This window comes from Ruditapes philippinarum, unplaced genomic scaffold (assembly GCF_026571515.1).
Source record: "Ruditapes philippinarum isolate M1 unplaced genomic scaffold, ASM2657151v2 ctg1728_1_1_1_1, whole genome shotgun sequence".
Taxonomy (NCBI): Eukaryota; Metazoa; Mollusca; class Bivalvia; order Venerida; family Veneridae; genus Ruditapes; species Ruditapes philippinarum.
The window spans coordinates 130,210-157,255 of NW_026855921.1; the positions used below are offsets into that span (position 1 = coordinate 130,210).

The 27,046-nt window shown below is 36.0% G+C and overlaps 1 protein-coding gene across 3 annotated transcripts in view; it reads right to left on the reverse strand.

Annotated features, from left to right (window-relative positions):
* Positions 1-564: 564 nt before the first annotated feature.
* Positions 565-27,046, reverse strand: part of LOC132744808 (protein unc-13 homolog D-like) — a 333,410-nt gene continuing 306,928 nt past the window's right edge. For all 3 annotated transcript variants that reach the window (XM_060733589.1, XM_060733587.1, XM_060733588.1), the window contains 4 exons: positions 5,883-5,970; positions 5,606-5,768; positions 2,242-2,458; positions 565-985 (listed from right to left, as the gene is read on the reverse strand). In XM_060733589.1, coding sequence (XP_060589572.1) covers positions 836-985; positions 2,242-2,458; positions 5,606-5,768; positions 5,883-5,970 — 618 coding nt within the window. In that variant the 3' untranslated portion in view covers positions 565-835. The remainder of the gene's footprint in view (positions 986-2,241; positions 2,459-5,605; positions 5,769-5,882; positions 5,971-27,046) is intronic.

A 27,046-nucleotide genomic window follows, 5' to 3' on the forward strand; every position in this document is an offset into this window, starting at 1 on the left:
TGTCTATTCCAGCTATTTTGCATAACTCCGCCAACATACAACATGCCTCGCGCTGTTCATAATAAAATAAGTCACTTATTTTTTCATACAAATTATTTTATGGGATATATTTTTTCAAATTTCAAATTTGTATTAAAATGTTTAAGGTATGTTCATTCCAGTCATGATTAATATGTTTTATCGCAAATTAAACTCATGAAATCAAAGGTTTTCATTTATCTTCTTTTAATATAATTCTCTTAAAAAGGTGAAAAATCTTAAAACTTTATTTGGACCTTAATTTAATTAAACAATGGAAACTAATTTTGTGAGAATCATTCGCACATTTTTGCAGGTCAAAATGTAAAATCAACATTTATATATCATGAAAATACATGAAAGTATGGGGAAAATTGCTTAGTGTGAGAGAGGTTGTGGACAAATTATTGATAAAAACAAATTTTTTAAGAATTGTTTCAGAACCATTAAATCATCATTGAACTGTAACTTTTACAGAAAAAAATGACAATAAATATAAATAAATATATGAAATGCTTACCTTGAAAAATGAAGAAAGAAGTAAAATAAGGTTTCCATGTTTATTGTTAGTAACAGAATGGAACTGTATAACAACTCCCAGATCTTTAAGTCAAGTCAACCTTACAAGTCCACAAAATTACAAATACATAATAATATGTTGAAAATTCTTTGATAAAAATATTCCTTTAACAACAGGTTATTACTACACAGATTAATAAAATGGATAATCTCTTTGTTTGGAAAAAATATCTTTGTGACAATATCTATTCCTCATTAAGTGGCTAACTCTGATCTAAATAAATTTTCCAGCCAAGAACTAATTCGTCAAATTTGCAAACAAATTGGAGAAAAAGCCTTTTCCAGTGAATGAATATCTGTGTAAGGGCTTTGGCTGGTGGTCAATAAACCGTGAACGATCATTGATGAACTTCTTGGCATCTTTATCCCAGTCACGTTGTGCTAATATCTGAAAGAAATAGAGGATATTTGTTTAGTTCAGTGTAAGATCGTAATTTATTATATGCTTTACGGTGGTTTATAGAAATATATCAGTGATATAAAACTGATAATTTCACTGTTTGAAACAGTTTCATCAATTTCTGTTAATCCATTACGCGATATACACGCCTTTTAACGCCTTTTTAACTCTCCTTTATTGTTGGCTCAAATGGTGAAAAAATGCCTTATTAAGGACCCCAACACTTGTTTTTGTTTGAGAAATGTTGTTAAAAAAAGTGATCACTTTTCGGCGCGGGCTCCCAACCAAAAGATACATCAGGGGGTTGACAGAAGGGGGATGTGCCCCCTTTATATTTGGAGGGGGCGGTAGTCCCTGTATCGCCAAGAAAATTTTGGACTTGTGACCAAAAAAATGTGTTAATTTGTGCTAAAAATGACCCCAGATTGATCATGAGATAACATATAACCAACGCTGAAAAGCATTTGACTCTATCTACCATTGAGAAGTTGCAGCACAAATTTCTGCGGCGATCGGTGTACAGTAACTTCTCTTCAAAATGACCTTTGGTAATGTTTTTGGGGTCCAGACAGGTGTGCTTTGATCTGCAGAAGATGAGTTGAACTGTTTCAGGCTCCTGAGCGAGGTGGTTCAGCTATGGCGCGGAGGTGGGGTCGACGAACCAACTTGATTGACTGGTCAGCTATACATGGACGACCTGGTTAGGTTGCATGCTTGAGCAAGCGGCGATCAGTTCATTCAAATGGACGATCGCCCAGGGTGGTCCAGGACTGCCTGGCTCACCTGACTTAAATACAATAGAACACACGTGGATTGAGCGGCAGGTTAGAATGTCATTTTGTCAGCTGCAATCTAGAGCCATTCAGGAGCCATGTTGGTTCAAAATGGGCAGCCATACCCGTTAGAACGGCCAGAAACTTAATAGGGAGTATGGGAAGGATCTGCAAAGCTGTGATTGATAATCACGGGTCACACACACGGTATTAAATATTAAACTGCAAACATAAAAAACAATTTAACAAATTTTGTCTAGCACAAAATAAGTGTAAAACTCACCATCTGAATTGATAAAAAAGTAAATCAAAATTTCAAAACTTTCGGACGGCGAAAAATTATCCCAAAAAATATTACACACAAACATATGGGTCTTAGCAAAAGTAGCTCTTCATTGCTTCTGTGCTCTGGCTTTCCCAGCTTGTATTGACATTTGTAGTAAAATCCTATTGTAAAACTTTAAAACTTACAACATATGGTCCATCCACTGGTCGTTTTGGCCTCTTTAATGGCATAATCATAGCTGGCATCCTGTCCATTGATTTGTCAATACCGATCTTCAGGATTGTAGACATATGAACTATGATTTCCCCAGCAAAGTCATCCCTCCCGATAGTGTCATGGTCAAAAACGGAAAACAAAATGCATGTTCCCAACTTGTCAAGGCATTCTTTAGAAACATTTGGGCTAAAAAACGAAAAGAACAAAAAGCTTATAAAAACAATTTCGAGGTATATGCCATGTGAACTTTTATAATTTGCGTGGTACATGAAGGACCGGTATAGGCAAGTTGTCAATGTTATGAATTACGGCGTTACAAAAACATGATTATAAATGTATGTGAAACTGTTGCTTCCATTAGGAAAGCGTGAAATAGAAAGGACTGAGGTTAATGAAATCTTAAAACGCGGTATTATAGCACCTGAGCGTCTCCAGTCTATAGCAAGTTTAACAATCTGTTTAAGACGCTTACCTCTTGCCGCGTGTCGATGATTTATTGACTACTTTAGTACAAAAACATAACAAGCAACTCAAGATAAAATAACCTGAAATAACTTGTGTAATTACTTGAAGAAACACAATAACATCAACACAAATTTTTCTTTCACGTAATTTTCAGCTAGATCAAGATCAAAAGGTGAACCTTATTGGCAGAGAAATCAGCTACTAAAACACTTTGGGATCATTTTCAATTGTAAATGGTGTTTTATTGAAAAACTGGTATAATGATGAATAATGCTTACATTCGACCTTCAAGTCTTCCAAAAATTAATGAAAGAGAAAGTGAACAGTCTTCCATCAAATGAAACATATTTGTTACTAGATCTTTAAGTCTACAGTTACTGACTTATGGTGCAAAAAAAAGGATAATCAGTCAGAATAAAAATGCAGTGTTAGAATTTAGTGTTGTGCTATGCTCCAATATTCAGAAGGACTTTTTCCATATTCAATACAAATTCCCTTTTGTGTGGGATTATATAAGATGTCTGTCAGGAAATATTTCAAGCCAAATATCTATATATATATTATATACGGGCTCGTCAGGTCATCGTTGCAGGCTTTTGTGACAAGTACACAAGGTTGACAAAAGACATGTTTCTTCGAAATATGTGAGGTTGTGCTATATTCACCGTAATGAACGTGTTACAGTATCGCGTTTTTCGGTTAAAGTATAGAATTTTCAAGATAGAGGATTATTTGTTGGGAAAACAGGTAGGTGATTTTTATTTTGGTCCATACTACAAGTAGTTTAGTTTCTAAAAGATGTTTTGTGCTTTTCCAGTCATATATTTCTTTAGACCCTGCATTGCAGTATTATCTCTTTATTGTGTCATAAATGTGCAGATTTGACGGATTGAAAATTCGCATGTTTTCTCCCATTCCGACATTATTTAAGCATGCCTTCAAAAAGGTTTATTGAACCTGTTTTTTTGTTCGTCAGATACGTTTGAAAAAATTAACAATGAGCGAGGTGTAGGGTTACAGCAGACCTAGCGATTTTTATCCGATTTTGTTAGTTTATACCCAGATTTCGGTTAAAGCTTAGACCTTGATATTTTTATATATATATTATCGATGCATACACTTTTAAATCTCAGCTTACTGGGACGATTGCTATTCGTCAGTCTGTCGTACACATGCGTGTCGAATCTCATCCATTCTGTCAAACACAAAGAGGTATCTGTGGTCTATCTTTACAGTAAAGCAGCAATGTTTTCACATAACCTTATTGTCGGTGAAACCTAAAATCCAAGAATAACAACCCTTTTTAGATACTTAGATGGAAATTTCAACTTTAAATAAGTTTTAAGGTTGCAGTATTTTTCACTTGAATACTGTTTAATCACCCTAGGGTATGTTGCCTTCTCTTTTAATTGTGTCTTTTGACAGCTGATCTGTGGTATGCAGGCTTCATAACCTCCGATCCCCTTTCAAAATTGTTTTTTTTTAGTTTCACCCATTGTATTCAACTTAGGGCAGACGCAATTATTACTTTTGGGATAATATGCCGCTTTTTGTGGAATGGCACTTACGTGTCACATTGAACGTTCCATGATACCGCCATATGAACACATCTACTTTCTTTAAGTAATCTGTTTTTCTCTATTTTATTAACTAACAGGCTACTTACATTACTAACTAATGTGTAATGGAAGCAATAATCTTTCTTCTCTCTATACAATTTGATAACAGTTTTTGTTGTTGTTGTGAAAACAATCCTTACAAAGGACATTTCTTACCCTGCAAAGAGTCTCCATCTGAATATAAGTACTTAAAATAAGGAAACAGCAAACTTTTCGTTTGAAGAAAAAATGTACTACAACCCTTCAAGAATATATAAGCTTATAAATTATATGGCTTATTTTATAAAAAAATAATGCATATACGAACTTTATTTGAAATTAGACTAGTATCTAAACTGTAACCGAAATTTCGGTTACAAAGGACTAACGTTTGGTAGGTTTACTTTTTGTAATCATGCTTAAATAATGTCGGAATGGGAGAAAAATGCGTTGGTCTCCCGATTCAAATTTTTAATCTGTCAAATCTGAATATTTATGAGAACATGTAAAGATAAATCTGCGGTGCAGGGTCTGAGAAAATATATTACTATATCAGTGATATAAAACTGGTAATTTCACTGTTTGAAACAGTGAAATTACCACTTTGATAATTTCACTGTTTTGAATTTAAGCCCCTTACGTTGTTTCAGTGAAATACCAGCGTGCACAGTACTTGGTACCAACTTAATGACGTGACGTCGCAAATGACGTCACGTTGTATTATTATTTGGCGCGCTTTTCATTCAGTATTAGGTTTAATGTCTTTTTAAAACGTTTCCTTGCATGTAATAAAAAGAAAATTTGTTTAGTTTAGTGGAAGATTGAAATATATTTCACCTTGTGAACACCAAAAGTTCATATTTCACTCGTGGCTGCGCCACTCGTGAAATATACCTTTCGGTGCTCACTCGGTGAAATATATTCCGATCTTACACTGAACTAAACAAATATCCTCTATATATACGAGTCAGTTCCTGACGAGTGAAGCACAAAAAAACATCTTTTAGAAACCTAACTATATGTGTCTTCCTCACAAATAATCCTCAATCTTGAAAATTCTATACTGTAACCGGAAAACGCGATACTGTAACACGTACGGTGAGATTAACGATGATTTTTTTTTCTAAAAAATTCGATGGAATTATTGAATGAATTATTATATGAAAAACACTGTAACAATATGATGTCTATTAGCATTTAAATTAATGATTTCAGATTAAATTTTTGGAAATAAATAAAAAATTCTAATCAGAAAATAAACATCACTTACAACTGGAACGTTACATTAAACACTGGGTTTAATGTCTGTTTTACTACATGTGTCTTCTGTGAACGAGTAAATCCAAACATTCGTTGTGGCTGTAAACTGACTTCTACGTATGGGTCACTGTATCCAGATGCATCCAGACCTGGGAGATTATTGCCACGTAACACTAAATATAAATATTCAGTACTAATACTCATAAATATTGAAAAATAAAATCATTTCATTTGAAATATCACATCAAGCTCAGAATTTATTATTATGAATTAATTGTGTGTGTTACCTGTGACATACACTGTGACATTCCCCCGAGTTTCTTCCATGTATGCTACTTTAAACGCAAGATGTCCGTAACTTTCTGTCGGAGTTACCTGTTTTCATAAAGAAAATGCAATACATATATTTGAAAACAAGAAGGCCATAAAATTGAACATGACAATATCCACTTCGTAGGACATAAGCCCACACCCGGATAAAAATGACAAGTCGGGCAAAAGCCCTCCCTTGAAAATGATACGGCGGACAAAGCCCAGTAAGTACAACGTTGAATAGTTTATATTTTCTTTTCAATTGTAATGATGAATATATTTTTTCTTTTCAAGACATTTGTAATGAGTTGATTACTTAAAAATGACTTTGATTTTAACGACTTTCTGGTAAAAAGTTATCTCGTTAAACATTTCAGAAAGGTGTAATAGGCAACAACAAATATATATGTTACAACTTTAATATGTTTGGAGTGCATTGGAAAAAAACAATACATGTTGTATAGGAGGGATTTTGTCCGCCTTGTTAATTTCGACCCAGTAATTTTTGGACGGGAGGAATAAAGAAATGAATAATAAAAAAATTAATAAAAAAAAAAGAACACACATTTGAATTAGTAATTGCAATGTTAACAAAAATTATAAAAGCCAACGTCCCTCGCCTTAGGATTTTTTTTACGAAGTACGAAGTACACAATTTAAAGACGTTCTCGACTTTCAGAGCAAAGTCTTGATATATGCTATGTAAAGCCAATTGCATGTAATCAAATTGTAATCAACGAATTTAATATTCTTTTTATCATAATTGAAATAAGAGTCATTTTTCATTGACGCGCCTATAGTATAACGCTAACATTTAGCGCTTCTTTACACTATGTTTGTATAACGCTAATGACGTCACGTCAAAATATATGCACGGCCGTGCAATACCATATTTAAGGAGTCTAATAATCGGCATTAGTAGTGGAAAAACTTAATGGACTAAAACACTGCTTTTATCCAATCTAGTAAATCCACCACTAGAGCGCATCATATGGTGTTATGGACAATGGCAGCCTCTGTACGATGAACTTCAGCGTAGAATACCCTGGATAGAATTTGTACGAGGTATCCCCCGACTACTTAAATAGTCCAGAGTACAACAATACCCGTAAAAGGAACTTGAGCCAAATGCGATCAAAGAATTGCTCACCACAGAGCATCTATCTCACTCAAAACGTATTCCTTCAAGGAAAAGCCTGCAGGGATATCGCTTTAAATACGCAGTACCTGATGTTGTTCAATAATCCTATTGACAGACAGTAAGTAGCAACGCTAGCAAAAAGAATTTACCCCACCTCAAGTTCCATCTTTATGAAACGGTTTGAACAGGCAACATCAAAACCACATGGCTATTTAGTAATAGACCTGAAATCGAGTACTCCGGAGCAAGATCGTTTACGCGATAACATTTTAGACTTCAACACTATCAAGAAGAGAAAACTTACGGATAATGATTACAGCTACTTAAGTGGTGATGGACACTCATCTGAAGATAATAATGAAAAATGCCACCGTGATGATAATAGAGATACTCATACTCCTTGGACTCCCAGGCAAGCGTAGAAGGGAGGAGGCATGCGTCTTAACATATGAAGAAACAATTAGAAAATCTCATATGGAGCGATTTAAAACTATAGATAAAGGCCATACTTTTGAAGAGGCTTACCATCGCGCTGCTAATGACTAATTACCTCAAGAGACAAAAGTACGGTCAATTTATAATAGACTTTTACGAGTTGCAAGAGGATCCTACTCAACAATAGATTCTCCAGTCGGCAAAAAGACTCAGTTGGAACACGATATGAGTTTCAAGCCATTATGTTACGTAAAGAGCTATTCGATACAGTATGGCCCGATCATGACATCAAAGAAGAGGTGACAATTCAAGGTGACAATGTTGACGATAACGATCAAACGTTGTAAGAAGGATTGCCATTTATGTTTTCAATGTCACAATGGGTTCTATAGAAGTGTACGATGCTAAACAGTAGAAATGGGTACCGTATATTTCAGATCCAGAGAAATGGTATCAACATTTCAAATATATAAGGGACGGGTACGCTGAACGTGATTTTCAAGGTCGTTACATCGTTACAGCCTAATGACTGGAACAAATTTAAGTTTTAAAATGAATAACTATGATTTGGAAGAAATGCCAAATGAATATACCATATCCGTGTGTACAGCGGATAAAATTCCAATACGTAGAGGAGAATTTGTTTATCACATGAAAACAAAACTTTGACAAAATAAAATGATAAGTCTACATTACTGTTAACATATATATGTTAAGGTAGCTCGCTACTTTCCGACCGAAATTTGACAATATCTCAGATCTAGATGATTTTTGGTATGCAAATATGTAGATATGTAAGCTTTACTTGCGCAGCATTATTTTGTAAAGAAAAAGCGTTACTATGACGTCGAAGCATCCTCTATCGACGGCGTAGGAATTGCGACATTTATATTTAGATATTTTGCTATTACTGTTTGAAAATAAAATAAAGATTGAGTAAAACGTAATGATTTTGGTGACGTCAATAGACGTTGGAGTTCAAAGAATGTACCAGAAAACAATTTTATTACGTCGAACATTTAAAATCACACAGGGACTTGATGAAATATTTTTTTTATAAATTGCTTATTATTATCCGACAAGGCTTTTTATAACTATGTTTCCAATTTGCTGGACGCAGCCTCATACATATTTCAGTTTGATTTTTAGCTCACCTGAGGACAATGTCAGTGAGCTTTTGTGATGGCCTGTCGTCCGTGCGTGCGTTAATTTCTTAACATAACTTCTCCTCCTAAACCTAAGCCAAATTTGTTGAAACTTTGCAGGGATGTTCCTTGCATAAAGCTCAAAGAATTAAATTCCATAAAGAACTCTGGTTGCCATGGCAACCAAAAGATTTTTTTTTACAAAAATCTTCTTGTAAAAAACCACACGAGCTAGAGCTTAGATATTTGGCATGAAACATCTTCTAGCTAAAATCTACCAAGTGTGTTCAAGTAAAAGTCCTAGGGTGAAAATTGGCCCCGCCCCGGGGGTCATTGATTTTTCTTATATGTATATATGGTGAAAACTTTAAAATTTTCTTGTAAAAAACTGTAAAACTTAGATATTTGGCATGAAACATCTTCTAGTGGATGGCTACCAAGTTTGTTCAAATTAGGAAAAAAAAGGGTCAAAATTGGCCCCGCCCCGGGCGTCATTGATTTTCCTAATTTGTGTATAGTGAAAATTAAAGTAAAAAACCGTAAGAGCTAAAAATTGGATATTTGGCATGAAACATCTTCTAGCGGATGGCTAACAAGTTTGTTCAAATTAAGAAAAAAAAGGGTCAAAATTGGCCCCGTCCCGGGCGTCATTGATTTTCCTAATATGTGTATAGTGAAAATTAAAGTAAAAAACCGTAAGAGCTAAAGCTTGGATATTTGGCATGAAACATCTTCTAGTGGATGTCTACCAAGTTTGTTCAAATAAAAGCCCAAGGGTCAAAATTTGCCCTGCCCCTGGGTCATTGATTTTCCTTACATGTATATAGTGAAAACTTAAAAATCTTCTTGTGAACATCCAAAAGAGGTTCAAATAAAAGTCCTAGGGTTGAAATTGGCCCTGCCCCGGGGGTCATTTAGTGTATAGTAAAAACTTTAAAAAATCTTCTGAAAATCCAAAAGCACTAAAGCTAAGATATTTGGCATGAAACTCTAGTGGATGTAGTGGAAACTCCATGTTTGATGAAATAAAAGCCCAAGGGTCAAAATTGACCTGGCCCAAGGGAATCGAAGTCGACAGTTCAATCCCCGGCCAGGTCAATGTTTGTTTTCCTTCTCTTTTTCTGTCATTTTTTTATTAGCTCACATCTCACTTAGTGACAGGCTGAACTATTTAATTACTACATGGCGGCCACAGCTAAAGTTAGAAAACAACAACATCTAGACTACTGGTTCAATTTAGAAATAAATTTACACAAAAATTTCCATGGTGACATTACACAAAATTGCTCAGATTAAACTGTCCCTTGTTTTCAAATTGTGCTTCTTGGGGGTGAAATGGGGCTCCAGTTTGACCTTTTGACCTATTTCTCAGGTGAGCGATCCAGGGCCCTCTGGGCCCTTTTGTTTACAATTTGGTGATTGTAAAAATGTTATTATCATTACATGAAATAACTAATTTCAGCGCAAAAAAAGTAAGAATCGCATATTGCTGTATGACAGAAGTAAGCTTATCTGTACCCGTTAGAATATTTAATTTACGTTACACTTTCATAAAAGCACATACAGACAGACGAGCCCTGGTGTCAAAACATATTAAAAATGCAATCTAAAAAGATATACATACAAATGTGCCGAAAAAAGTTGATAAATAAAATTCAGAAATAATATTTAAAATATGTTAAGAATATTTAAAAACAAACTGTCCAAGATACAAAAACATTTAATTTTGCTTACCATTTTCAAGTTTGTGCAATACATTAATCTAATAAAAAATGTTATGATAGTAGGTTTATAAATTAAAAAAATGAACAATAATGTGACAAACTTTCATTATATTTTGGAAGCAAAAACTCATACTCATAATATATATATTCGAAATAAGAAACACTATATATAACCCTTACGCTACTCGGATTTACGTGTACTTACCGATTTTTTTTATTACAGTATAACGTACACAGAGCGACCCTTAAAATATTATTTTTATCTTAGAGTGAAAAACTCTAAGCAACAAAGGGCATTTCTCTGTAGAGTTTATACTGTATATTTCAATTAAATACAAAATATAATTATTAAATAACTTGTGCAACTAATGTTACCATTAAATACGAATAGTGTATAATGCTGACGCTATCGTTTTTCAGTTTTTGTGCCCCCACTTAAGTGGCGGGCATTTAGATTTACCCTTGTCCGTTCTTCCGTCCGTTCTCTTTTGTGTCGCACGTAACTCGAAAAGTATTTGACCTAGAGTCATGAAACTTTACAGGAATGTTGATCAGCATGTGTAGTTGTGCACCTGGGTATTTTCATCTGGATATTTTAATTATTTTCAGAGTTATTGCCCTTGACTTAGTAAATTTTGCAATTTTCAACTTGTGTCGCATGTAACTCAAAAAGTATTTGACATAGAGTCATGAAACTTTACAGGAATATTGATTAGCATGTGTAGTTATTTTCGTCAGGATTTATTTAGTATTTTTTGTGTTATTGCCCTTTACTTATAAAAATTTTGCTTGGTAAACGCATACCGTGAGTTAGCGAGTTTAAAATAAATAATATCTGTAATAGGGAATGAGAGCTTGATCCTGCTTTAAATCCGAGTCTAACGCTCAGTGCAGAATAATAATTTACTGATATTTAGCTTCGAGAGAAAATATAATAACTGATTGCTGTAGAAAAGTTTTAAATTACATGTCTGTTAGATTTGTATGATTAAGACTACAAACGTTCAAATCGTTTTTAGTTCAAGTTGATCATACATTTTTGAAACGTAAATCTTTACTTTTCTTATAACAAAGATACAATCATATCCATTCCAAAAATGACAGTTTCAGAATTTTCCTACTTATTGATTTATACTATTCGAAATTGTTACATATGATAACATGGAAGTTTATGTAGTACTGAGATACACATAGCATGATGACAAAGCGATTGCGACAGCCTTTTCATTTTTTTTTTGCAAGATTTATTTTTGTATTATTTCCACTTAGTTGGGCTTTTTAATTATATCTTTCAATTTCCTCGAGATATTCATATCCATTAGTTGCAGTTTTTCAGATATTAATACCAACTTGATTCCCTGATATGTTGTATATGTATAAAATTTCAAATTGTTTATCGAAATGCAGGCAGCTGACAGGATTTTTACTTATAAACGAAAAACATTTTTCATTCCTGGAATTATGCTATTTATCGAAAAAGTCGTGACATTTTTTGCGTCAAAACGTCACCAAAATCATTAGGTTTTACCCATTCTTTATTTTATATTCAAACAGTAATAGCAAAATATCTTACGTGTTATTGAATAAACTCTTCACGACTTCTCTGCATGCTAAAAAATTATAACAAAATTCATCGTGTTGATTTTTATTTATTTCACACTTGTTCGATATTTTGAACATGCATAAATTTAACCTTTTCCCTTATATAAGCGTGTTTGGACGGCTTTTTGCCCCCCCCCTTTTGAGGCCTCAAACAGTGAAAAAATGCCCTATTTAGGCCCCAAACACTGTTTTTCGTTTGAGAAATGTTGTTAAAAAAAGTGACCACTTTTTCGGCGCCGTCCCCCATCCAAATATTATATCAGGGGGTTTGGGGGTTTGAAGGGGGCGGAGTCCCCCTCATCGCCACGAAAATTTTGGACATGTGACAGGCTAAAAATGACCTCAGGTCGATCTAAGGGTAACTAGTAACCGACGCTGAAAAGCCTTTTACTCTATCTCAATTCATTGAGAAGTTGCAGCACTTTGAAATCAGTTTGATGGAAAAAAAACAATGCAAAATAGTGATTTTTTGCAATTTGGAGACGTCCCCCCGTTGCCATGGTAACAGGAAATTTACCATTGAGCATGCTGTTACAGAGGCTATGGTGTAGTCAACATCTGTGCCAAGTTTCATCAGTATTGAAGCATTTTTCATAGTTTCATAGCAGTTTGAACTTGTTACAGGAGGCTTTTCAATGAAAACCGCCATTTTTCGCAATATGCTCATGGGGTAAAAGGTTAACAAAGTTAAAAGGAAGACATAAATGTAAAAGACATACATCTACTGAATATGGACGGAGAAAATCGGATGAGAATTGAAAAGAAAACAGGCGGTTTTATCAACAACAAAAAGTCGCAATTCCGTCACTACCGATAGGGGGCGCGTTAACATCACACAAACGCTTTTGCTTTTCCTTCACAAATAATGCTGCGGAAGTAAAACTTACATACCTAAATCTTGAATGTTCGAATCTTGTTTTTCCAAGTGTCATTTTATTTTTCTGGTAATGAAATTTAACCTTTTCCCTTATATAAGCTTGTTTCGACGGCTTTTTGCCCCCCCCCCCTTTTTGAGGCCTCAAACAGTGAAAAAATGCCCTATTTAGACCCCAAACACTGGTTTTCGTTTGAGAAATGTTGCTTAAAAAATGAGCTGGGGTTGCCAGAAGGGGGATGTGCCCCCATCTGTTTTGGGGGGTTTGAAGGGGGCGGAGTCCCCCTCATCGCCAAGAAAATTTTGGACATGTGACAGGCTAAAAATGGCCTCATGTTGATCTTAGGGTAACTAGTAACCGACGCTGAAAAGCCTTTTACTCTATTTCAATTCATTGAGAAGTTGCAGCACTTTGAAGTCCGTTTTGAGGGAAAAAAAAACAATGCAAAATAGTGATTTTTGGCAATTTTGAGACGTCCCCCGTAGCCATGGTAACAGGAAATTTAGGATTGAGCATGCTGTTACAGAGACTATGGTGTAGTACACATTTGTGCCAAGTTTCATCAGTATTGAAGCATTTTTCATAGTTTCATAGAAGTTTGAACTTGTTACAGGAGGCTTTTCAATGAAAACGGCCATTTTTCTTTTTCGCAGTATGCTCATGGGGTAAAAGGTTAAAGGAGTGCCAAATTTATTTTCCGAAATAACAATACAAACCACGCCTCAATTAGTAAATTAGAAAATCAAAAAATAAAAGTCACAGTCTGGTTAAAAAATAAATATGCTAATCATGGGAATACATTTCAATAAGAAGATACTTATATATTTCGAAGTAGCCCTATCATAATCATTAATTACTGAATACAATGGTAAGCTGGTCAGTTCTTTGAAGCTCAACGTCTATTCACGTCAAAAAATATTAACGTTTTCAAAAAGTAATAGCTAAATATCTTACGCGTTGACCCTTCATTTTTATCGCATAAATATTTCCCTTCACTTTCTCACTACATGCTCGAAAAATTATAGCAAAATTCACCTTGTTGATTTTTTTTTTAATTTCACAATCTTTATTGTGATACGATATTCGCATCAGATATGGACATCAAAACGTAGGGAAAAATGACATAGAATCGCAGACTATTAAGCAAATGTTAAATAAATACATCATTAGAAAGACATACATTTATTGAACATTATAAAATTCAAATTAAGTAAATCGGATGAAAATTGACAAGAACAGACCGGTTAACTGATAAAAAGACGCAATTTCACCGCCACCGTTAGAGGGCGCTTTGACGTTATAGGAACGCTGTTTATTTAAAAAATAATATGGAAGTAAAGCATCTACATGTTTGCTGACCAAAAAGTATGTTTTAGGAAGATGAAGATTATGTAATATCATTTCATAAGAAATCTTTGAAAATACATCTGAATCTGGTAAGTAAACCGAATATATTTCCTCAAAACAACTTTACAATGTAACCTGAACACGCTTCTGAAATAAAACAAGAGCCGGTTGAACCGGGTGATGCTCCCCGAATAGGTTTTGGACACAGGAAGGTATACCTCTTGTTGTGTCAGAGACAAAGTTCAAAGTGTAAAAAAAACCAAATATTGTGCACAACACATTGTCTCAATATGATGATCATTTTTGTGAAATAGTTGTTAAATCCGACTTCAAATAACGAAGTAATGCGCCGGACATGATTTTGCTGCAAGGTCATGCTGTGACCTTGACCTTCAAGGTAGGGACCCAAATGTTGCATGCGGCACGTCGATTCAATACCGTGATCATCTCTTTGAAATAGTTGTTAAATCCGCCTTCTAGTAACAAAGTTATGGGCCGGACACAATTTTGCTGCAAGGTCATGCCGTGACCTTGACCTTCAAGGTAGCGACCCAAATGTTGCGCGCGACACAATGTCTCATTGTGGTGATCATTTCTGTGAAATAGTTGTAAAATCCGACTTCAAAGAATGAAGTTATGTGCCGGACACGATTTTGCTGCAAGGTCATACTGTGACCTTGACCTTCAAGTGAGCGAGCCAAATGTTGCGCGCGAAACGCCATTTTAATTTGGTGATCATTTCTGTGAAATATTTTAAAAATCTGACTTCAAATAATGAAGTTATGGGCCGTACACGATTTTGCTGCAAGGTCATGCTGTGACCTTCAAGGCAGCTACCCAAATGTTGTGCGTGACACATCATCTTAATATGATGATCATTTCTGTGAAATACTTTTTGAATCCAACTTCAAATAGCGAAGTTATGGGCCAGACACGATTTTGCTGAAAGGTCATGCTGTGACCTTGACCTTCAAGGAAACGACCCAGATGTTGCGCGCGACACATCGTCTCAATATGGTGATCATTTCTGTGAAATATTTTTAAAAAACGACTTCAAATAACAAAGTTATGGCCCGGACACGATTTTGCTGCAAGGTCATGCTGTGACCTTGACCTTCAAGGTAGGGACCCAAATGTTGCATGCGGCACGTCGATCCAATATCGTGATCATCTCTTTGAAATAGTTGTTAAATCCGCCTTCTAGTAACAAAGTTATGGGCCGGACACGATTTTGCTGCAAGGTCATGCCGTGACCTTGACCTTCAAGGTAGCGACCCAAATGTTGTGCGCGACACAATGTCTCATTGTGGTGATCATTTCTGTGAAATAGTAGTAAAATCCTTTAGACATACATCTACTGAATATGGACGGAGAAAATCGGATGAGAATTGAAAAGAAAACAGGCGGTTTTATCAACAACAAAAAGTCGCAATTCCGTCACTACCGATAGGGGGCGCGTTAACATCACACAAACGCTTTTGCTTTTCCTTCACAAATAATGCTGCGGAAGTAAAACTTACATACCTAAATCTTGAATGTTTCGAATCTTGTTTTTCCAAGTGTCATTTTATTTTTTGGTAATGAAATTTAACCTTTTCCCTTATATAAGCTTGTTTCGACGGCTTTTTGCCCCCCCCCCCCCTTTTTGAGGCCTCAAACAGTGAAAAATGCCCCTATTTAGACCCCAAACACTGGTTTTCGTTTGAGAAATGTTGCTTAAAAAATGAGCTGGGGTTGCCAGAAGGGGGATGTGCCCCCATCTGTTTTGGGGGGTTTGAAGGGGGCGGAGTCCCCCTCATCGCCAAGAAAATTTTGGACATGTGACAGGCTAAAAATGGCCTCATGTCGATCTTAGGGTAACTAGTAACCGACGCTGAAAAGCCTTTTACTCTATTTCAATTCATTGAGAAGTTGCAGCACTTTGAAATCAGTTTTGAGGGAAAAAAAAACAATGCAAAATAGTGATTTTTGGCAATTTTGAGACGTCCCCCGTAGCCATGGTAACAGGAAATTTACGATTGAGCATGCTGTTACAGAGACTATGGTGTAGTACACATTTGTGCCAAGTTTCATCAGTATTGAAGCATTTTTCATAGTTTCATAGAAGTTTGAACTTGTTACAGGAGGCTTTTCAATGAAAACGGCCATTTTTCTTTTTCGCAGTATGCTCATGGGGTAAAAGGTTAAAGGAGTGCCAAATTTATTTTCCGAAATAACAATACAAACCACGCCTCAATTAGTAAATTAGAAAATCAAAAAATAAAAGTCACAGTCTGGTTAAAAAATAAATATGCTAATCATGGGAATACATTTCAATAAGAAGATACTTATATATTTCGAAGTAGCCCTATCATAATCATTAATTACTGAATACAATGGTAAGCTGGTCAGTTCTTTGAAGCTCAACGTCTATTCACGTCAAAAAATATTAACGTTTTCAAAAAGTAATAGCAAAATATCTTACGCGTTGACCCTTCATTTTTATCGCATAAATATTTCCCTTCACTTTCTCACTACATGCTCGAAAAATTATAGCAAAATTCACCTTGTTGATTTTTTTTTTAATTTCACAATCTTTATTGTGATACGATATTCGCATCAGATATGGACATCAAAACGTAGGGAAAAATGACATAGAATCGCAGACTATTAAGCAAATGTTAAATAAATACATCATTAGAAAGACATACATTTATTGAACATTATAAAATTCAAATTAAGTAAATCGGATGAAAATTGACAAGAACAGACCGGTTAACTGATAAAAAGACGCAATTTCACCGCCACCGTTAGAGGGCGCTTTGACGTTATAGGAACGCTGTTTATTTAAAAAATAATATGGAAGTAAAGCATCTACATGTTTGCTGACCAAAAAAGTATGTTTTAGGAAGATGAAGATTATGTAATATCATTTCATAAGAAATCTTTGAAAATACATCTGAATCTGGTAAGTAAACCGAATATATTTCCTCAAAACAACTTTACAATGTAACCTGAACACGCTTCTGAAATAAAACAAGAGCCGGTTGAACCGGGTGATGCTCCCCGAATAGGTTTTGGACACAGGAAGGTATACCTCTTGTTGTGTCAGAGACAAAGTTCAAAGTGTAAAAACAACCCAAATATTGTGCACAACACATTGTCTCAATATGATGATCATTTTTGTGAAATAGTTGTAAAATCCGACTTCAAATAACGAAGTAATGCGCCGGACATGATTTTGCTGCAAGGTCATGCTGTGACCTTGACCTTCAAGGTAGGGACCCAAATGTTGCATGCGGCACGTCGATTCAATATCGTGATCATCTCTTTGAAATAGTTGTTAAATCCGCCTTCTAGTAACAAAGTTATGGGCCGGACACGATTTTGCTGCAAGGTCATGCCGTGACCTTGACCTTCAAGGTAGCGACCCAAATGTTGCGCGCGACACAATGTCTCATTGTGGTGATCATTTCTGTGAAATAGTTGTAAAATCCGACTTCAAAGAATGAAGTTATGTGCCGGACACGATTTTGCTGCAAGGTCATACTGTGACCTTGACCTTCAAGTGAGCGAGCCAAATGTTGCGCGCGAAACGCAATTTTAATTTGGTGATCATTTCTGTGAAATATTTTAAAAATCTGACTTCAAATAATGAAGTTATGGGCCGTACACGATTTTGCTGCAAGGTCATGCTGTGACCTTCAAGGCAGCTACCCAAATGTTGTGCGTGACACATCATCTTAATATGATGATCATTTCTGTGAAATACTTTTTGAATCCAACTTCAAATAGCGAAGTTATGGGCCAGACACGATTTTGCTGAAAGGTCATGCTGTGACCTTGACCTTCAAGGAAACGACCCAGATGTTGCGCGCGACACATCGTCTCAATATGGTGATCATTTCTGTGAAATATTTTTAAAAAACGACTTCAAATAACAAAGTTATGGACCGGACACGATTTTGCTGCAAGGTCATGCTGTGACCTTGACCTTCAAGGTAGGGACCCAAATGTTGCATGCGGCACGTCGATTCAATATCGTGATCATCTCTTTGAAATAGTTGTTAAATCCGCCTTCTAGTAACAAAGTTATGGGCCGGACACGATTTTGCTGCAAGGTCATGCCGTGACCTTGACCTTCAAGGTAGCGACCCAAATGTTGCGCGCGACACAATGTCTCATTGTGGTGATCATTTCTGTGAAATAGTTGTAAAATCCGACTTCAAAGAATGAAGTTATGTGCCGGACACGATTTTGCTGCAAGGTCATGCTGTGACCTTGACCTTCAAGGAAGCGACCCAAATGTTGCGCGCGACACGTCATCTCAATATGGTGATCATTTCTGTGAAAAAAGTTTTAAAATCCGACTTCAAATAACAAAGTAATGGGCCGGACACGATTTTGCTGCAAGGTCATGCTGTGACCTTGACCTTCAAGGTAGCGACCCAAATGTTGCGTGCGACACGTCGTCTCAATATGGTGATCATTTCTGTGAAATAGTTTTAAAATCCGACTTCAAATAACAAAGTTATGGGCCGGACACGAATTCGGGACGTACGTACGTACGTACATACGGACGGACGTACCAAAATTTGATGTTTATGAGGCAAATGAGCTCATAAACACCACCTGGACCAACGTCCATAAGCAAAATAAGCTCATAAAAGCAAAAAAAATAGCTCTTAATTTGAATTTGATGTTCTTTATTTAACTACGGAATGAAGCTCATAATAATCAAATGTTGGCTCGGACGGACTGACGGACGACTGACAACCCGACGACTATATGCTGCCCCGAAATTTTTCAGGGAGCATAAATACGGATGTCTAGCAATATACTGATTAGTCTGTTATCTTATCCTGTGGTTACACCAGTTATAAATCGGAATGTAACATAGGCAATACTGCGAAATCGAAGATATTCTATGTAGAAGGCATTACATTGACCGCAGTTAATCATACCGTGTAACAAATACATTACTTTGTATAAAAATGTCCACGTAACTCAAAGATCTTTCAATGATTTTATTATGAATCGACTTCCCAACTATAACACAATAATTGACATGTTAGTCACCATGCTCCTGTCGAAGAAGTTTTTTAACATCTACTATAGTGTCAAATCTAATGCTTTGTAAAGATATTAATGTACGGTCTACTATCACCAGAACAAGTATTAACTTTTAGATAGAACTAAACTGTTTCATGTATGATTTTAGAACAAGAAGTGTGTAGACTCTCCCAAACTACCATTAAGCTCTATAGGATCATTGTCATATAAGGAACAAGTATTATAATATATATGTTATATGGTAGATGTATCTAATTGACTGTCTTTTACAAGCTTGTTCTTTAACAGAGATATACTTGTACTTTTTAATTAAGAAAGCAGTTATATTTAGTAGCTCAAAATTAGAAAACAAGATTTAATGACAGAAAAAACTGGTGATATTTGATTTGATAGCATTTTATAAAGTTTACAGGTCTATATATAAATACATTCCTAAAAAACAACAAAAAAAAAACAAAAAATACTTGCTTCTAGATTTTAGTGTACTTTGTACACACAAAAAGGAAACAACTCTGTAGAAGTTACTATAATCTACAGGAAAAAAGCATTTTTTTAATGAAAATGCTACTATAAGATCTCTCAAGTGTATTTTAGACATCAATACACGTCATAGTTGTGCCAGAAGGTAGTAATCGGCACTGAAATGAATAATGCCCTCGGGTCCATTATTCAGTTTGCGGGCCGATTATCACCTTCCGGCCCTACTCTGTCGTGTATTAATCTCTTATTACCCTTGGCTAACGCCTCGGGTAACAGTATTTTCCTCGGGAAACCTGTTGACATTTCAAATTGTACATCAGCGGGCATATTTAAATCAGACATATACTACTCAAAATTTGCTACGGATCACTTTTATATGCCAGAAAGAATTTCGGGTATATTATCTATACCCCCTGGCGTCCGTCCGTTAACAATTTGGTTTCCGGAGCATAACATAAGTTCCATTTTGCCCACAGTGTTCAAACTTCATAAGATGATTGTCAATATTTAGTAGAAGAACAACATTGATTTTGGGATCACAAGGTCAAACGTCAAGGTCACTATTACCTTTAAACTGAAAACAGTTTCTGGAGTATAACTTAAGTTCCATTTGGCCCACAGTGTTCAAACTTCATAGGATGATTGTTCATCATAGGATGATAGAAGACTCCTATTGATTTTGGGGTCACAAGGTCAATGTTACTATTACTTTAAAATTGAAAATAGTTTCCAGTGCTTAACTTAAAATCCATTTGCCCACACTATTCAAACTTCATAGGATGATTGTCCATATTGGGTAGAAAACCCCTGTTGATTTACAGGTCAAAAGGTCAAGGTCACTATTACCTTAAAACTGAAAATAGTTTCCGGAGCATAACTTAAATTCCATTTGGCCCACAATATTCAAACTTTATAGGATGATTGTCCATAATGGGCAGAAGACCCCTATTGAGTAGTTTTGGGTCACAAGGTCACTATTACCTTAAAACTGAAAACAGTTTCCCCTCAATATCTAAAGTAGTAATCAACCTACAGCTGTAAAATTTTATAGAATGAACATCCAAGACCAATACATGAACCCTATTGATTTTAGGGTCATAAGGTCAGGGTCACAATGATCTTTACACTGAAAATTGTGGTTTCTGGAGCATAACTTAAGTTCCATTTGGCTAACAGTGTTCAAACTTCATAGGATGATTTCCAATATTGAATAAAAGATCCATATCTATTTTGGGGTCAAAAGGGCAAGGTCAATATCAAATGACCTTATTATTTAGCTCCTGTGACCTAGTTTTTCATCCGAGATGACCCATGTTCGATTTAATCCCAGCAATGACCTAGACAAGTTTCCTGACCAAGTTTGATGACAATTGAGTCAAAATTGTGACCACTAGAGTGTTAACAAGGTTTTTCTATTTTTAGTCCTGTGACTTAGTTTTTCATCCGAGATGACCAATGTTCGAACTAAAATGAGCAAGTACCTAGACAAGCATCCTGATCAAGTATGATGACACTTGTGTCAAAAATGTGACCGCTAGAGTGTTAACAAGGTTTTTCTATTTTTAGCTCAAATGACCTACTTTTTCAACCGAGATGACCCATGTTCGAACTCATTCGAGCTTTCACCTAGACAAGCATCCTCACCAAGTTTGATGCTGATTGAGGCAAAAATGTGACCGCTATAGTGTTAATAAGGTTTTTCTATTTTTAGCTCTTGTGACCTAGTTCTTCATCCGAGATGACCCATGTTCAAACTCATCCGAGCTATCAATTAGATAAGTATCCTGACCAAGTTTGATGATGATTGAGGCAAAAAGGTGACCGCTGGAGTGTTAACAAGGTTTTTCTATTTTGAGCTCCGGTGACCTAGTTTTTCATCCGAGATGACCCATGTTCGAACTCATCCAACCTTTTCACCTAGACAAGCATCTTGACCAAGTTTGATGATGATTGATGCAAAAATGTGACCGCTAGAGTGTTAACAAGGTTTTTCTATTTTTAGCTCTTGTGACCTAGTTCTTCATCCGAGATGACCCATGTTCAAACTCATCCGAGCTATCAACTAGATAAGTATCCTGACCAAGTTTGATGATGATTGAGGCAAAAAGGTGACCCCTGGAGTGTTAACAAGGTTTTTCTATTTTGAGCTCCGGTGACCTAGTTTTTCATCCGAGATGACCCATGTTCGAACTCATCCAAGCTATCACCTAGACAAGCATCTTGACCAAGTTTGATGATGACTGATGCAAAAATGTGACCGCTAGAGTGTTAACAAGTTTTTTTTATTTTTAGCTCCAGTGACCTACTTTTTCATCCAAGATGAGCCATGTTCGAACTCATCCAAGCTATCACCTAGACAAACATCCTGATCAAGTTTGATGATGATTGAGGCAAAATTGTGGCCTCTAGAGTGTTAACAAGGTTTTTCTATTTTTAGCTCTTGTGACCTAGTTTTTCGTCCGAGATGACCCATGTTCAAATTCTTCCGAGCTATCAACTAGATAAGCATCCTGACCAAGTTTGATGATGATTGATGCAAAAATGTGACCACTAGAGTGTTAACAAGATTTTTCTATTTTTAGCTCAGGTGACCTACTTTTTCATCCGAGATGACCCATGTTCGAACTCATCCAAGCTATCACCTAGACAAACATCCTGACCAAGTTTGATGATGATTGAGGTAAAAATGCGACCGTTAGAGTGTTAACAACTAAATGTGAATGAAAAAATGTGACCGCTGGAGTGTTAACAAGGTTTTTCTATTTTAAGCTCCGGTGACCTACTTTTTCATCTGAGATGACCCATGTTCAAACTCATCCGAGCTATCACCTAGATAAGCATCCTGACCAAGTTTGATGATGATTGATGCAAAAATGTGACTGCTAGAATGTTAACAAGGTTTTTCTATTTTTAGCTCCGGTGACCTACTTTTTCATCTGAGATGACCCATGTTCGAACTCATCCAAGCTATCACCTAGACAAGCATCCTGACCAAGTTTGATGATGATTGATGCAAAAATGTGACCGCTAGAGTGTTAACAAGGTTTTTCTATTTTTAGCTCCGGTGACCTACTATTTCATTTGAGATGATCCACGTTCGAACTCATCCGAGCTATCACCTAGACAAGCATCCTGACCAAGTTTGATGATGATTGAGGCAAAAATGTGACCTCTACAGTGTTAACAAGGTTTTTCTATTTTTAGCTCCTGTGACCTAGTTTCTCATCCGAGATAACCCATGTTCAAACTCATCCGAGCTATCAACTAGATAAGCATCCTGACCAAGTTTGATGATGATTGAGGCAAAAATGCGACCGCTAGAGTGTTGACAACTAAATGTGAACGGACGAATGAGGGACGACCCTAAAAGCTCACCCTGAGCATGCTCAGGAGAGCTAATTAAAACCCAATGCAGGATTGACTTTTTACTTGTGAAATGCAATGCATACAAAGATATAAAAGCTATAGATCAAAAAACAAGTTCATGCACCTAAAACATTTTCATCATTTCTGTTAAGTCTAGTTCACTTTCAGAATACATGTACAAGAATTACCTCGACTGCCAAAGTTAACTCAAAGATTGGTCAGTATATAGATTATATAATCATAAAGCAATAAAATGCACAGACAGTTGCAATTAAGGAATAAAATATAGCAGAAGTCTACTTCCCATGCATAATTCATCAAAAATAAAACACTGCCAAATTTGTAAAACTGCTTTGTCAGCATTATTTACAGCTGAATTCCTTTATATTATCTGATCCTTCAATTTGGGCAAAAAATGATACTCAAACACAAACACATGATATAGATCTTTTGAAATTCATTGTTGAGCACCATTCAAATTTGCATGCACATACTGTGTTCAATAAATAAATGCATCAGTCTTTACATTGTAGAATAGATAAAAGACATGCTAGTTCTTACACACAATCTATTACATACTAGTTTTTACAGACCATTCTTATTTCATATATTAACTCATCTGTAGGTTAAGATGCACTTTTCGTAAAAGAAGCCAGACCGAATACCTGTTTCTGACATGCAATCAGTTTATGACACAGACAGAAAAATACTTTTAAAAATATGTTTGACACTGAAAACAGACACAGAAAATACATTTAAATGAAAGTTTGATACATACAAGAGGGCCATGATGGCCCTGAGGTCGCTCACCTGTATATAGGCCCCCCCACCCCCGGGCCAATTTTTACCCAAGGGCTTATATTTGTTTATTTGAACAGACTTGGTAGACACCCATAAGAAGATGTTTCATGCTAAACATCTAAGTTCTAGCTCATTGGGTTTTTTAAAAGAAGATTTTTAAAGTTTTTACTATACACATATAGTTAAAATGGGGCAGGGCCAGTTTTGACCCCCGGGCTTTTATTTGAACAAACTTTGTAGATATTTACTTAAAGATGTTTCATGCTTAATATCTAAACTCTAGCTATTTGGGTTTTTTCAAAGAAGATTTTTAAGTTTTTGCTATACACATATAAGGAAAATCAATGACCCCCCTCCCCCCCGGGCGGGGCCAGTTTTGAACAAACTTGGTAGACACTCATTAGAAGATGTTTCATGCTAAATATCTTAGCTCTAGCTCTTTAGGTTCTTTAAAAGAAGATTTTGTAAGTTTTTACTATATGCATATAGGGAAAATCTATGACCCCCTGGGGCGGGGTCAATTTTGACCCCAGGGCTTTTATTTGAACAAACTTGGTAGACATTCACTAGAAGATGTTTCATGCCAAATATCTAAGCTCTAGCTCTTATGGTTCTTTTAAAAGAAGATTTTTTAAGTTTTTACTATATGCATATAGGGAAAATCAATGATCCCCCGGGGTGGGGCCAATTTTGACCACAGGGCTTTAATTTGAACAAACTTGGTAGACACTCACTAGAAGATGTTTCATGCTTAATATCTTAGCTCTAGCTCTTTGGGTTCTTTAAAAGAAGATTTTTTAAGTTTTTACTTTATGCATATAGGGAAAATCAATGACCCCCTGGGGCGGGGCCAATTTTGACCCCAGGGCTTTTATTTGAACAAACTTGGTAGACATTCACTAGAAGATGTTTCATGCTTAATATCTAAGCTCTAGCTCTTACGGTTCTTTAAAAGGAGATTTTTTAAGTTTTTACTATATGCATATAGGGAAAATCAATGACCCCCTGGGGCGGGGCCAATTTTGACCCCAGGGCTTTTATTTGAACAAACTTAGTAGACACTCACTAGAAGATGTTTCATGCCAAATATCTAAGCTCTAGCTCTTAGGGTTGTTTAAAAGAAGATATTTAAAGATTTTTCTTTCGGTTGCCATGGCAACCAGAGTTCTGCATGGAATTAAATTCTTTGAACAATTTTTAAAGGTGACCACCAAAGGAACATTCCTGTGAAGTTTGGATGAAATTGGCTCAGTGGTTTATGAGGAGATGTCATTTAAAGCAAAAGTTTACGGACGGACGATGGACGGACGGACGGACGCCGGACGAAAAGCGATCACAAAAGCTCACCCTGTCACTTTGTGACAGGTGAGCTAAAAACGCTTTGGGGCATATAATGCTCCGCCTACAGTGCGTTACTTTTGTGTATTTGTAATAAATGTCAAAATTGATTAAAAGGAATTAAATATAATTAGTTAGGAATTGATTTTTATGAAAATAATAACAATGGAAGTGTTCCTTGGCATGTGCCTGTTGCGGAAAGAGTGTGCTGAACGAAAATCAACATTTTGGAGATCAGATAGTGGAATAAAAAAAGTCTTGCAAATAAAGAAATGGTTGGCGTAGGGTGTTTAATACCGAGTATGGTGTCCGCGGGCATTAATTACGGCCTGGCATCCTGCGGACCTTGTGATGAGGAATCTGGGCCCATTTCTCTATGATTGCATGTCTTAGCTCCTTAACTGTTGTTTGTTGGACATGGCGTGAAGAAATGGCTTTCTGCAGGACATCCCAAGCATGCTTAATTGGATTTAAATCCGGGGACCTCGCTGGACAATCCATGCAGACTATAGTTGCCTCCTCAAGATATCGGTTTGTGATGTGGGCTCTGTGTGCACTGGCATTTTCATTCATAAAAATGAAATCAGGGTCGACTTGTAATGTCTTAGTGAACACTGTGAGCCAAATGAAACTTAAGATATGTTCTACAAACTGTTTTCAGCTTAAAGGTAAAAGTGACCTTGACCTTTGACATTGTGACCCCAAAATCAATAGGGGTTTTCAACCCAATATGGACAATCATCCTATGAAGTTTGAATAGTGTGGGCAAATGAATTTTAAGTTAAGCTCCGGAAACTATTTTCAATTTTAAAGTAATAGTAACATTGACCTTTGACCTTGTGACCCCAAAATCAAAAGGAGTCTTCTACCTAATATGAACAATCATCCTATGAAGTTTGAACACTGTGGGCCAAATGGAACTTCAGTTATACTCCAGAAACTGTTTTCAGTTTAAAGGTAATAGTGACCTTGACGTTTGAACTTGTGACCCCAAAATCAATGGTGTTCTTCTACTAAATATTGACAATCATCCTATGAAGTTTGAATACTGTGGGCCAAATTTAACTTAAGTTTTGCTCCAGCAACTGTTTTCAGTTTTAAGGTAATAGTGACCTTGACCTTGTGACCCCAAAATCAATAGGGGTCTTCTACCCAATATGGACAATCATCCTATGAAGTTTGAACACTGTGGACCAAATGGAACTTAAGTTATGCTCCGGAAACCAAATTGTTGACGGACAGACGCCAGGGGGTATAGATAATATACCCGAAATTCTTTCGGGCATATAAAAGTGATCCGAAGCAAATTTAAATATGCTGATTTAAATATGCCTACTGATGTACAATTTGAAATGTCAACAGGTTTCCCGAGGAAAATACTGTTACCCGAGGCGTTAGACAAGGGTAATAAGAAATTAATACACGACAGAGTAGGGCCGGAAGGTGATAATCGGCCCGCAAAATGAATAATGGAACCGAGGGCTCCAGCCCGAGGGCATTATTCATTTCAGGACCGATTAATACCTTCTCGCACAACTATGACCTGTATTGATGTCTTAAATATACTTGAGAGATCTAATAGTAGCATTTTTCTTTAAAAAAATGTTTTTTTCCAGTAGATTTACAGTAACTTCTACAGAGTTCTTTCCTTGTACACTAGAATCTAGAAGCAAGTATTTTTTATTTTTTGTTGTTTTTTTAGGAATATATTTATATATAGACCTGTAAACTTTATAAAATGCTATCAAATCAAATATCACCAGTTTTTTCTGTCATTAAATCTTGTTCTCGAATTTTGAGCTACTAAATATAACTGCTTTCTTAATTTTTTTA